The sequence below is a fragment of the Sylvia atricapilla genome, chromosome 10 (assembly GCF_009819655.1).
Source record: "Sylvia atricapilla isolate bSylAtr1 chromosome 10, bSylAtr1.pri, whole genome shotgun sequence".
Classification (NCBI taxonomy): Eukaryota; Metazoa; Chordata; class Aves; order Passeriformes; family Sylviidae; genus Sylvia; species Sylvia atricapilla.
Window position 1 is genome coordinate 17305365 of NC_089149.1, and position 11115 is coordinate 17316479.

General features: G+C 49.2%; 1 protein-coding gene across 1 annotated transcript; it reads left to right on the top strand.

The window, feature by feature from the left end:
- Positions 1–375: 375 nt before the first annotated feature.
- Positions 376–10747, top strand: SENP2 (SUMO specific peptidase 2). The gene is made up of 17 exons (XM_066326147.1): positions 376–526; positions 1729–1784; positions 2438–2583; positions 2802–2868; positions 3530–3608; positions 4242–4362; positions 4490–4593; positions 5025–5113; positions 5744–5801; positions 7358–7421; positions 7778–7921; positions 8075–8206; positions 8556–8759; positions 8866–8945; positions 9614–9698; positions 9945–10040; positions 10530–10747. The coding sequence occupies exons 1-17, from the start codon at positions 399–401 to the stop codon at positions 10605–10607; spliced, it is 1731 nt and encodes a 576-aa protein (XP_066182244.1). The 5' UTR covers positions 376–398; the 3' UTR covers positions 10608–10747.
- Positions 10748–11115: the final 368 nt, after the last annotated feature.

Below are 11115 nucleotides of genomic sequence, written 5' to 3' on the forward strand. Positions count from 1 at the left end.
GGGTGGCGGGGGGACAAAACGACACGGGACAGGAGCAGAATGGGGAGAAATAGCCCAGATTTTGGCCTGGGAATGTTGAAAAGCACACGCGCGCATCGTTCCGCCGGGCGCGCTCCGGGAACGGGCGCGGGAGGGGCGGGGCGAGGAGCACGGGGGGCGGGGCCTGTGGGGCGAGGGGCGGGGCTTGTGGGTCTGCGACCTGGGGCCGGCGGCGCTGTGGGCGGGGCTTCCAGGCCTCGTGCCGATCAGGGCGGGGCTCTCGCGTCTGTGGGCGCGGAGTGCGGGGCTGTGGGCGGGCCCAATCAGGGCTGTGGGCGGGCCCAATCCGGGCTGTGGGCGGGGCCTGAGCGCCGTTGGCGGCGCGGGGCGGGGCCTGGCGCCGGAAGTGCGCGCGGTCCATGTACCAATGGCTGCTCGCGGTCCTCCGCGCCCTCCGCGACGCCGCTCGCCAGGCCCCGGCCCCGGCCCCGGCCCTCACCGCGGCCCCGCGCCCGGACCCGCCGCCCCGAAAGAAGCCGCACCCCAGGTCAGCCCTTCCCGCCTCGCCTCCGGCCTGCGCCCCGTCCGCTGCCACGCCCCTCGGCCCGGCCGGCGTCCGCACGCCCCCGGAGCTCCCCGTGCGCGTGTGGGAAATTCCTGCTCCATCCCCGGTGTTCACGTGGTTGTGGATCCCGGGTATTCCCCACAAGCCTGTCCGCAGACCCGGGTGTGGCGGTGATGGTGGGTCGCAGGTGTTCCCATTGGCCCCTCGTTCCCTCCCACGTGCGCGGTGCGGGCTTCAAAAGGAGCAGAGGGCTGGGGCTTTGGAAGGGGCTGTTCTGGCGGAGCACGGAGGGGTACACACACTCACACCTATGGGGGTGTGTGGGCTGGAGGATAGTCATGGAATGACATGGATGTGAAGTAGATAAAAGAAGGATGCTTTGCTCGGCGTTAACCGTTTTGGGTGACGATGGCCGAGCTACCTCCATGCCTGCCGCTTGGAATGTACGGATTCCACATCTTGTGCTCTGGAGAGCGTGTCTGCTCCCTCTGGGGGAAACTTCCTCCGGGAGGCTTTGCCCAGTGTCCCATCCCGGAGTGAACGACACAAGGGAATGGCTCTGGAAAGAGCCGTGTGTTGCACGAGTGGTTTTCACTGAGGAGCAGCTCAGGAGGAATTAGCTCATGGAGGGGATGGAAAATAAAGATAGGAACGTTCTTTGAGCTCTGTTCGTTAAGGAGATATTTTTACCGGGTGTCATGATGGTATCAGCTGATAAAAATCCTTGCATTTAGGCTTCTGAGAAAAAGTGAGGCTGGTAATTGTTTCAAGGATGAGTTCCTGAGCGCTGACTCAGCAGGAAGTGACTGGAGTGGATGTGAGCGGGACTGGCTTTCCCACCTTTCGTTTCCTCTTCTACTTAAACTTTCCTTTGCAACTCAGCTTACTGACATGAACTTGGATGGCTTAGTGACCTCTGGAGTGCTTCTTTCCTGGAGGAAAGAGGAAATCATTATCTATTAAGGCATTTTTTGGTGATAGGAACAAACATACAACACGAGGAAGCATTAACAGAAGGAGAAAAAGAGGCCTGATGTGCTTTAGTGGGATGATCAACTGTCTGGGAGATGATCCTGGGAAAGTAGGAAAGCCTCCTTTGAAAGTTTGGGCCCTGTGAAGGGAAGTCAGCCTGCTGGGAGCTGAATTGTGGTTGAAAAACATTGTTCTTTGTGTTCTTCTCTCAGTGTTGTGTCACTTGTGGAAGATCCTGAGGAGATTCCAGCAAAAAAGCTAAAAACAGGTACTGCCTCTCACAGAGGGGTTTAATATGTCTGATTTTCCTTGGGTTTGGGGTACCTTGGGGAACTCTGGATTTGGTACTTTGGAATTGCTGCTGAAACTGAGGACTTTTGAGCCATTCTCATGGCTGGAGGGGGTCTCATGGGGCCTGGGTCTGTCAGTGCTGTGTCCCAGTGTTCATGGATGTGGCCTTGGTAGTGCTGTAGGTACAGTTGGGCTTGATGACCTTATAGGGGTTTTTCCAACCTTTGTGACTCTGTGATTTTCAAACCAAGTGGATTATGAGAGATCCTGGTCAGATAGAGGCAGGAAGAGAAGGAGGGAACAACTTTTTCTGTCCTGGGAGGGCCATGTATTTGCACTGAGGATAAATCCTGGCTGGGGCAGGGCATGGGATGTCCCAGGTCTCTCTGGCAGGGCAGCATAGAGAGCATTTTCAATCAAGGCTGTTGCTGTTCCGTGGGGGATGTGGAGCTTCCTAATTCCTACTGAGGAGCCAGTGATGGGGTGGGGGTGCTGCCGGGCTGTTGCTGTGTTGTTGAAGTGAGTTATCTGCTCCATGTGGGATCAAGGAGCTGGGCTCTGGTGTAAGCAGAATTCCCAACCCCTGTCTCCAGTCCCATTCTTTATGGCCTGGTGGTGTGGTTTTTCCAGACTATGTCTCTGGGGCTAACAAGGAGCCCGAAGAGGTTTCTGTGGCTGCTAGGTTGCCACCTGAGGTAACAAGTAGAAGCCAGGAGACTGAAGAGAGAGATGAATTCTCCTTCTCTGAGGATGAAGACTCTGAGGATGAAGATGAGGTGAGCAAGGATTTTGAGGGGAACTCAGGGATCAGCTCCCACAATCCCTGCATGTGTGAGATCCTGTTTTACAGAAGTGGTGCTATCAGTGCCCCTGCCTTCTGCTGCAACCCATGGGCTCTGAGTCAGAACACAGCTGACTGAATTTTGGGAAGGGGAGGTGTCTGCTTGGATTCACATTCAGGTTATGCTCACTCTGGTACTTGTTTTTATTTCAGGTTGTGTCCATTTCTTCTGATTCTTCATCTGTAGCATCTGCAGAGGATGAGGACGCAACAGAATCTGGTAGGGCTGACAGCAAGTCCTTCACTCATTCCTTTCTTCTGCTGCTCTGAGTCTGGGCAGCTCTGCCTAGGCTGGGGGCTGGTTGCTGAAGGCAGAATATCTGGGTAGCACCCAGGAATAGTGGAGGGTGAGCTCTGTTTCTTCTCTGCATCCTGGTATTGCTTCTGGATTGGAGCCGGGGTTGGGAACAGACTCCACAGGGAATGGGCACAGCCCCAAGGAGCTCCAGGAGCATTTGGACAATGCTCTCTGAGGTGCACAGGGTGGGATTGTTGAGGTGTCTGTGCAGGGCCAGGAGTTGGACTGGATGATCCTTTGGGTCCCTTTCAACTCACTATATTCTGTGGTTTATCCCAGGGTGCTCACATGGTTGTGGATCTCAGATATTACCTGCCTTGGATGCAGTTCTAGTGTGTCCTGCTGCTAGCTTGCCAGAAGTTGTTATAAATCCTGATTTTAGGTAGTAGAGCCTCAGAACCCTTTTGTGTTAGGCTTAGGCTGGCAACATTCTGCAGTTGCCAATATGAAAATATCCTGAAGCAACATAACACAAATAATATTAGAACATTAGAAAGTAATTTTTCTTTGGTGAAGCTCTTTAAACTCATAAAACTCCTGTTTTCTTGATCAGTTGCTGATGGCTTGTGCTCTTCTCTCACAGACAAAATGCCTTGTGACACCAACCCGTGCTTGACTGAGGAAATACCATCCTCTCTTTCCAAGGGAGTTTCATATCTGAGGTAAAAATCCTTCTGTTTTCTTTCACTTCTGCTTTGAGGGCTTCCCTTGCCTTTCACTTTCATCTGTGAAGTTCCTGTGTTGCCCAACATTTGTATTTGTGTCCACAGAGCAGCATTTTTCCAGGGTGTTCTGGGACTCCTCCTGGCTGCCATACTGAGGGAGGTCTCCAATTGCATTCTTGCCTTTGACCAATTTTAAACTTTCTCGTTAAATCCAGGTAGTTGAGAGACTCAGGAGATCAGAGAAAGATTAACAAGTTCAACACTCTCACTCCTGTGGTAGGAGGAAGTGTTGAACTTGGGAAGAGGCCAAGACTAGGAATGCAAACAGAAAAACCCACAACCACCGAAAAAACCCCAAAAAATCCCAAAGAAACCCCAGAGAATTTCCACTTCCCCAGAGAATTCCATTTTTTTCCTCTGAGAGTGTTCAGCTACTGCCACAGGTCACCTAGAGAGGTTGTGGAGTCTGTCCATGGAGATGTGGCAAAACCTTCCCAGACACAGTCCTGGGCAGCCTGCTGTGCCTCCTTGAATCAGGAGGTGCTAATTAAAACCTAATTAATAAATCAGGAGCTTTGACTGTTCTCTTAATACTGTTTCTTCTCCCTTTGATGTTCTCTGCCTGAGTAGGAATAACCACATCCAAGCTGTTCCAGAGAGCCCTGTCACACCCAGGCCTCCCATTAAGGAGCCAGGTCCCAGGTCTCCAGGAGTCAGTGGCACCAGGAGGCCTTTGTGTGCTGCTGAAGAGGTAAACTGGGGAGAAGGGAATTGTTCTGGGATGAAGCAGCTGTGGAGTCCCTGTACAGTTAGGCTGAGGCAAAGGAAGGGCTGGGAATGCCTGCTAAAGTCTCTTTTTTTTCTTTCCCTTTTGCAAGGATGTTCAGCAAGCTGAAAATAAAAAATACAAAGAGTTCTTAAGTCTGTTCAAGGAAAAATATTCTGGAAGGCTTACTTCTCCAGGGCCAGCAAGACTCAACAGGTAATTATGAGCAAAATAACCCTTAACTTTCTAGTGATGAGTTTGTTGGAAGTGGAAGGGGAGGAGAATTGATTTTTTCCTACTCTCAGCATTCTGGACAGAACCAAATGTCAGGATTGAGTCTCTTTTGAAATAGTGGACACAGAAAATGTGACTCTTGTATGTTTACTGTGCCTGAGTTGAAGGTGGCCAGACTTCTGGATGTAAACTCCTAAAAATGCCTTTTGCATCTGGTCGTGGAACCAGTGACAGTGTACACAACCTTAACAAGGTTCTGTTAAGGATTAAACAGCCTGATTTTACTTCATGTATTTCTGTTGTTTTCATTTAGCCAGTTGTGTACAAATAGCCATGTCCTCTGCAGTGAATTGAGGTGCACTGCTAACAAATCACCTGTAAAAACTCTGTCCTTTTCTTCTGCTACACTAAAGAGATAAAACCAAGGAGCCAGGGATGACTGGGAGTCTCCTGAAAGAGCAGAAATCCAGAGGTGCCTCTCCGCCTGTGCCAGAAAGGACTAGTGAGTATCCCCAGGACCCAGGTCTGGTCCACTCTGTCGGTAGAAGTCCAGCCCAAACAGGGCATTTCCTCAAACTAGTTATTGGCTGAACTGGTTTTGTGAGGGTTTTACTGGAAGGGAAGAATTGGTTGAAAGTGGTATTTGAGAGCTGACACTGTAGCAGTGCAGTTTGTAGCTGCATGTGACCCCACAGTACGGGAGAAGGTTTGGAGTACGTGTCTTACCCATTTGTTTTTTTGTCCCAGAGGAGAGGGATAATTGACTCTGCACCCTCAGAGCTGCACTTCAATCCCTTTTTAATGCTAGACAGGACTGTTTTCATAGTGAAAAGCAGAGCTTCAAAACCAAGTAAACTAATCACATGTATGTTTAATATTGTCACAGGGTTGTGTTTTTTTTTCCCTGTTCATTACTTAAATACTTTTTCATCACTAGTTCTTTTAGGTCTTGGACTTTGTGACATGATCATATGGGGATTGAAATGATTTCTGAGCAGGTGCTGGAGTTTGAACTTCCAAGTTGAAAATGCTGATGAAATGTCTGTGATGTCACCCAGAAACTGAGAGCTCTGAGCAGCTGCTGGAATGGGAAGTCACCTCCTTGTTCTCATATTGCTGCTTTTCCCTGCAGGTGTCAAACATGGGGATGTTTTCAGCCCCCAGCTGCCTCAGAGAGGTGTCATGGTCAGGTAAGAGTTGCTTTTAACCATACCCTTTCTTTTGGTTCTGTCAGCCTCCAGAAGACCAATCCTGTTCAGTGTCTCAGTGTTGGGTAGAGGAGCAGCTGTTTTGGGGAATTGCTTACAGCCAGTTGCCCCTCAAATCCAGCTCCCCTCTCACAGCTGGGCAGCTGTGGGATGTGCTGGGTGTTTTTTGGGAAATGAAGTAGAGGTGACAGTGGTGGCCACACCAAGTTGACCTTGGGTTTGCAGAATCTGTTTTTGCTCCTGAGTGTCTTACTGCCATTAATGGGCCGAGTTTGCATTTCCTGTGGATCCTGAGCAAAAGGGATAGGGAGCTTGTAAAGGCTGGAGGGACTAGAAGCAGTTTTTGAGGCTTGTAGGATGCCTTGGGTTGGAATAGGAGACCAAAGAGGAAGCGTTGCTGTCCCTCTTCAGGGGCCAGTGGTGGCAGGATGAGAGTGCAGGAGGCTCCTTGTGGAGGGAAAAGGGAAAACACAGCTCCATGGGGAGGGAGCCTCAGGTGGCTGTGGAGCCTGTGGTGAGGACACTCTCCCCTGGAGAAACAGCAGCCTCAGGGCTGTGGTGAGCCCCCAGGGAAGAAACCTTAGGAGATTGCTATCTTCCCTAGTGATGAGGTGTGTTCCTATCAGTATCAGGTTAATTGATTGTACCCCATTGATTCTTTCCCTCCTTCTTCCTTATCATCCCAGTTAATGGGTCTGATTTCGATCCTTCCCCTGGATGGTCCATTTTCAGTCCCTAACCTGATTGGCCAAGATATGTAATCTCAGTCCCTGCCTCCCCTGTATAAAAATCCTATTTTTTGTGTGGCTCTTGGGTCTTCTGTCCTCGGATCCCCTTGAGGAATAAAGCTGGCCAACTCTCCCAGAAGGCTCCATCCCTTTCTTGTGTATCACCTGATTCACAAGACAGCTACATCACTGCAGGGCCTGTGTGTCCCCCCAGAACATCCTTTTCAGGACACTTCCAAGAAAGGTCATGGCACTTCTAAGCTCCAGAGGGGGATTTTGGTGTGTCAGTTTGGTGTCCTCCTCTTCCTCCCATTTGAGAAGAGAGGAGAGAGTGCAGATGGGGGCAGAGAGAGGTTTGGTTGTGGCAGGTCTTGTTTTGGGGTGATTTTGTCACTGTTCTCTTTTCCCCTCAGACAGGAGCACTGTATTGAGCTGTGCATTTGTCCTGAGTTAAATTGTCATTGTCCCCTAAGCTCAAGGGAAGAGAGGAAATAATTGATGGAGTGGCATTTGTCACCAGGAGATCACAAATCCCTCTATCTTCCTTGCTAGAGGAAGTTAGTGTTGGTTGCTTCGCTGTTTTCCAAAGATTAAAACTGAGAAACAAAAGGAGTTTGGAACCTGATGGTGGAAAAAAGTTTGCAAAGCTTCCAGCTCATCATTTATCCCAGTCTGGCTGCTACCAAAGGAATGGGTAGATTCTGGGAAAGAAACTGGGATGTTCTCATGGCAGAATTTATGATGCAGAAGGTGAATTTGGGGGGATTTCAGGGGGCAGTGTCCAGCTCACTTCTCTTTGTCTCCTGCCAGCTACTACACACTACCAGAAGACTCTCGTGGACAGGGAAAACAAGAGAAACAAGCTGCTTCAGTGGTAAGCATGAGTTAGTCATTACTTTAGTTCATTTTCTGGAAAATAGAACTCCTCTCTGCTCAGGATTGAGATCCAAAATAAAATTTGAAGTGTGGAAATCAGAAATAATTACCTTGCTCTCAGCTTGATACCTGCATGAGGAGGCTTTCCTGAGGTCCTGGATGTTAATCCAAGTCCAAGGAAAGTCCTGCCTCTCTGAGCACAGTTGGATTGCAGTCGCCAATCAGACATGACTTTGGGGTTTGTTGCTGGGATGTGTTTATACAACCCCTTCCAGTTTCTTGCAGGATTTTCTGCCCTGTCCCCCAGCAAACCCTTTGTGCTTCTCTCTGACTTCCTCTCCTTGTGCCTGGCAGGGCCAGCATGAAGGTGAAGTCCCCCAAGGAAAGTTATTCCAGGTCCATGTGACACCTGTCCTGTCCAAAGACCTCTTCTTTGTGGACAGAGAGCCACTGCCATGCCTGGAAAAGCCTTCACATGACCTGGCTCCACTGACAGAGGTACCTGTGCTCAGCCAGTGCTGTGGCTGGTTCAGTACAGGCCTGCAAGGCTCCTTGCTCTGGCACTAGAGCTGCACTTGGAGCCTTCTGGGGGGGTTGGTGTGCTTCATCTGCTGTTCCATCGGCTCTTCCCTATGGAATCCTTTGTTCCAGGCCATGGAGAGTGAGGTCTCTGCTGCCTTTGACAGTGGTGAGGCTGAGGACATCCTGAGCAGGGCCTTCAAGCTCTTTGTCACCCGAGAGGACATCTACACCCTGCAGCCCCTTGGCTGGCTCAACGACAGGGTATGGGATCCTGCATTCCCTGCACAGGGAAGTCCCCCCTCCCTGGGCTCAGGAGTCTTCCAGGAGCTCCACTGCAGAGCCCAGAAATAGCTGTACACTCTTTATTTTGGTTCCTGTGTGGGCTGGTGTTTCTGGAAGCTTTCGCTTGGATGATGCAGCTCCCAGGAGTCAGTCTGGGTTATCAGAGTGGGGACGGGGGCTTTAACCAACAGCACAAGTCCCCCGGGGTAAAATTCTGGGAGCAAAAGCTGCCAAGCTGGAGTTTTCTCAGCTGCAGGGTGGCCAGTAAAGATATGTTGCTTTCTTTTTAATTTAGTGTCATATTTCACTTTGCTTCTCTCTGTTCCAGATCATGAATTTCTACATGAGTCTTCTGGTGGAAAGAAGCAAGAAGCAAGGATATCCGGCTGTCTATGCTTTTAATACTTTCTTTTATTCCAAGCTAAGCTGTACAAGCCACAAGGGGGTAAAGAAATGGACCAAAGGTGTGGATATCTTTGAGCATGATATCATCTTGGTGCCTGTTCACCTCAGAATTCACTGGACACTGCTGGTGAGTCAAACTCGCTTTTTATTTAGGGGGTAGGGAGAACAAAATTAGCAACCACAGTCCTTTAGTGTTTGGGTTGTGCATTGTGTAAATCACCTTTTAACTCCAGGTTGTAGACCTCCGAGAGAAAACCATCAAATACTTTGACTCCTTGGGGCAGAGAGGAGACCACATTTGTAAAACTGTCTTGTGAGTAGCTAATTATTTTATCCTTTTTGGTTGTTTTGGGGGCCTTTTCCCCTCCTTGTGTGAAGTGTTTCTGCCCTGTCCCATGGTGCTCCTCACTTCATACCTCTTCTGTTCTGCTCAGTGTTTTGAATCCCCTGGAGTGTCAGAGGTGCAAGTTTTTACATGTGCTGCACATCCTGACATGTCTTTGCAGTAAAAACCCTTCATCCAGCAGCTTTGTGTAGGGTGAGAGCAGGAGAACAGCCCCACAGTGACAAATCCCAGAATCACTGAGGCTGGAAAAGCCCTCCAGGGTCATTGAGTCCAACCCATGTCTGATCCTCACCTTGTCACCGGCCCAGAGCTCTGTTGTGCAGAGCCTTCCTGCCCTCCCCACTTCCACCCAGCTTGATGTCACCTACAAAGCCACTGAGGGCCCCAATCCCCTCACCCAGGTCATGAATAGATACTACACAGGGCTGGGCCCTGGGGAGCTCTGCTGACAGCCTCTCACTGTGTCTCTAAGATTGGGATTTTTTTCCTCCATGTTCCTTAAATCCACTGCTGTGAGGATCATCTGGCATTTCACTGTTATTTATCTTCCTGTCACTTTTCAAGAGCTTTTTGTTGTTGTTGTTGCTGCCCTAAATCAGGGAGATGAAAAGTGATTTTTGTGTTGTTTTCAACAGGAAATACCTGGAAGAGGAAAGCAGGGAAAAAAGAAATATTGAATTGACTGCTTCTGAGTGGACCCTTCACAGCATGGGCACAGAGGTATGGGAGCAATGCCTGGGTTTGGAATGGGAGCTAGAACTGCTTGTCACAGAGGGTTTAATACCTCCCCGGCAAGCAGAGGAGAGAGATGATGTGCAAGTTAACTGGGACTGTTCCTTGGGTTTGGGAGCAGCAAATGGATTGTGGAAATAGGTTTTCAGGAGGAGGCGTGGGTAATGTGTGCTGCCACCAACTTGCTGCTCTTTCAAAACAGGTAAAAATTCTCCATGTTTTTGTATTCCTCAGGAAATCCCTCAACAAAATAATGGAAATGACTGTGGAGTTTTTGTTTGCAAATTTGCTGATTTCATCTCTAGAGACAAACCCATCATCTTCACCGCGGTGAGAGGAGGTGTAAACAGCTCCAGCCTTTCCCCACACACGAGAGAGCTGGGGAAGCTACAGAGCATCTGGGGCAGGGGCTCTAAGGGGTTCATTATGTCTGGTGTCTGCTTCCTGGGCAAAATCATGGAACTGTGGAATCCCAGGGTGGTTTGGGTTGGAGTGGACCTTAAAGTCCATCTTATTCCAACACCAGGATGCTGCAGCCAGTGGTTGGGGATATCTGGCCTTTTTATCTCTTGGTGAAATATGTTTCCCCCTTGGAAAACCAGCTCAGACCCTGGTTATTTTCCAGTGTCGTTATCTTTAGTAAATGTCCCTGTAAAGAAATGTGGTTGTGTCACCCTCGTGTGAAGAACACCTTACACTCAAATGGCAGATGCTCAAAAGCAGTTTCCCATGCAAGATTTCCGTGGGTGTTAATGGAGATTTCCTTCCTTTTTTCCCCCTGGCTTCCTATGTGATGGAATTTTTCCTGTTTCTTTTCAGGAACACATGCCTTATTTCCGCAGGAAGATGGTGTGGGAAATAATCCATCAACAGCTGCTGGGAGACATGCACTGTTAGGAAAACACTGTTCTGTAAAAGAGTAGTATTTATTTCTTATTGTTTAGATAAGATAAGCTAAATAATAACTTATGCAAGAGCCTTATTGTATGAGAATGTTCCTTGTTAATAGAGTAATTTATTTTTTAATTGAAAACTGATTTGCTGTCTCTGTGTGGTTTTTAACTTGCATCCCATCTGAACAAGAACAGGGGCTCTGTCCTCTTCTGGTGGCTGTGGGGACATCCCTGTGCTGCTGCTGACCAAAAGACCCACAAGATCTCAGCAGAGCTGCAGAGGGGCTTTGTCTGGCTTTGTCCCACAACCTTGGGGCAGATACTCCAAAGGAGAAACAATTCCAAAGACACTCTTGTGTTATCCCTACAAATAACTAATCAGGGATAATTAATCTTCCCTGAGGATGCAGAAGATATGAACATGTGGATGCAGCAGCTGGGACTGTTTTAGTTGTCCTTCCCTTTGGTTCTCCCTGTTTGGTGCTGAAGTTTTGACTGTCCCAGGTGCCACC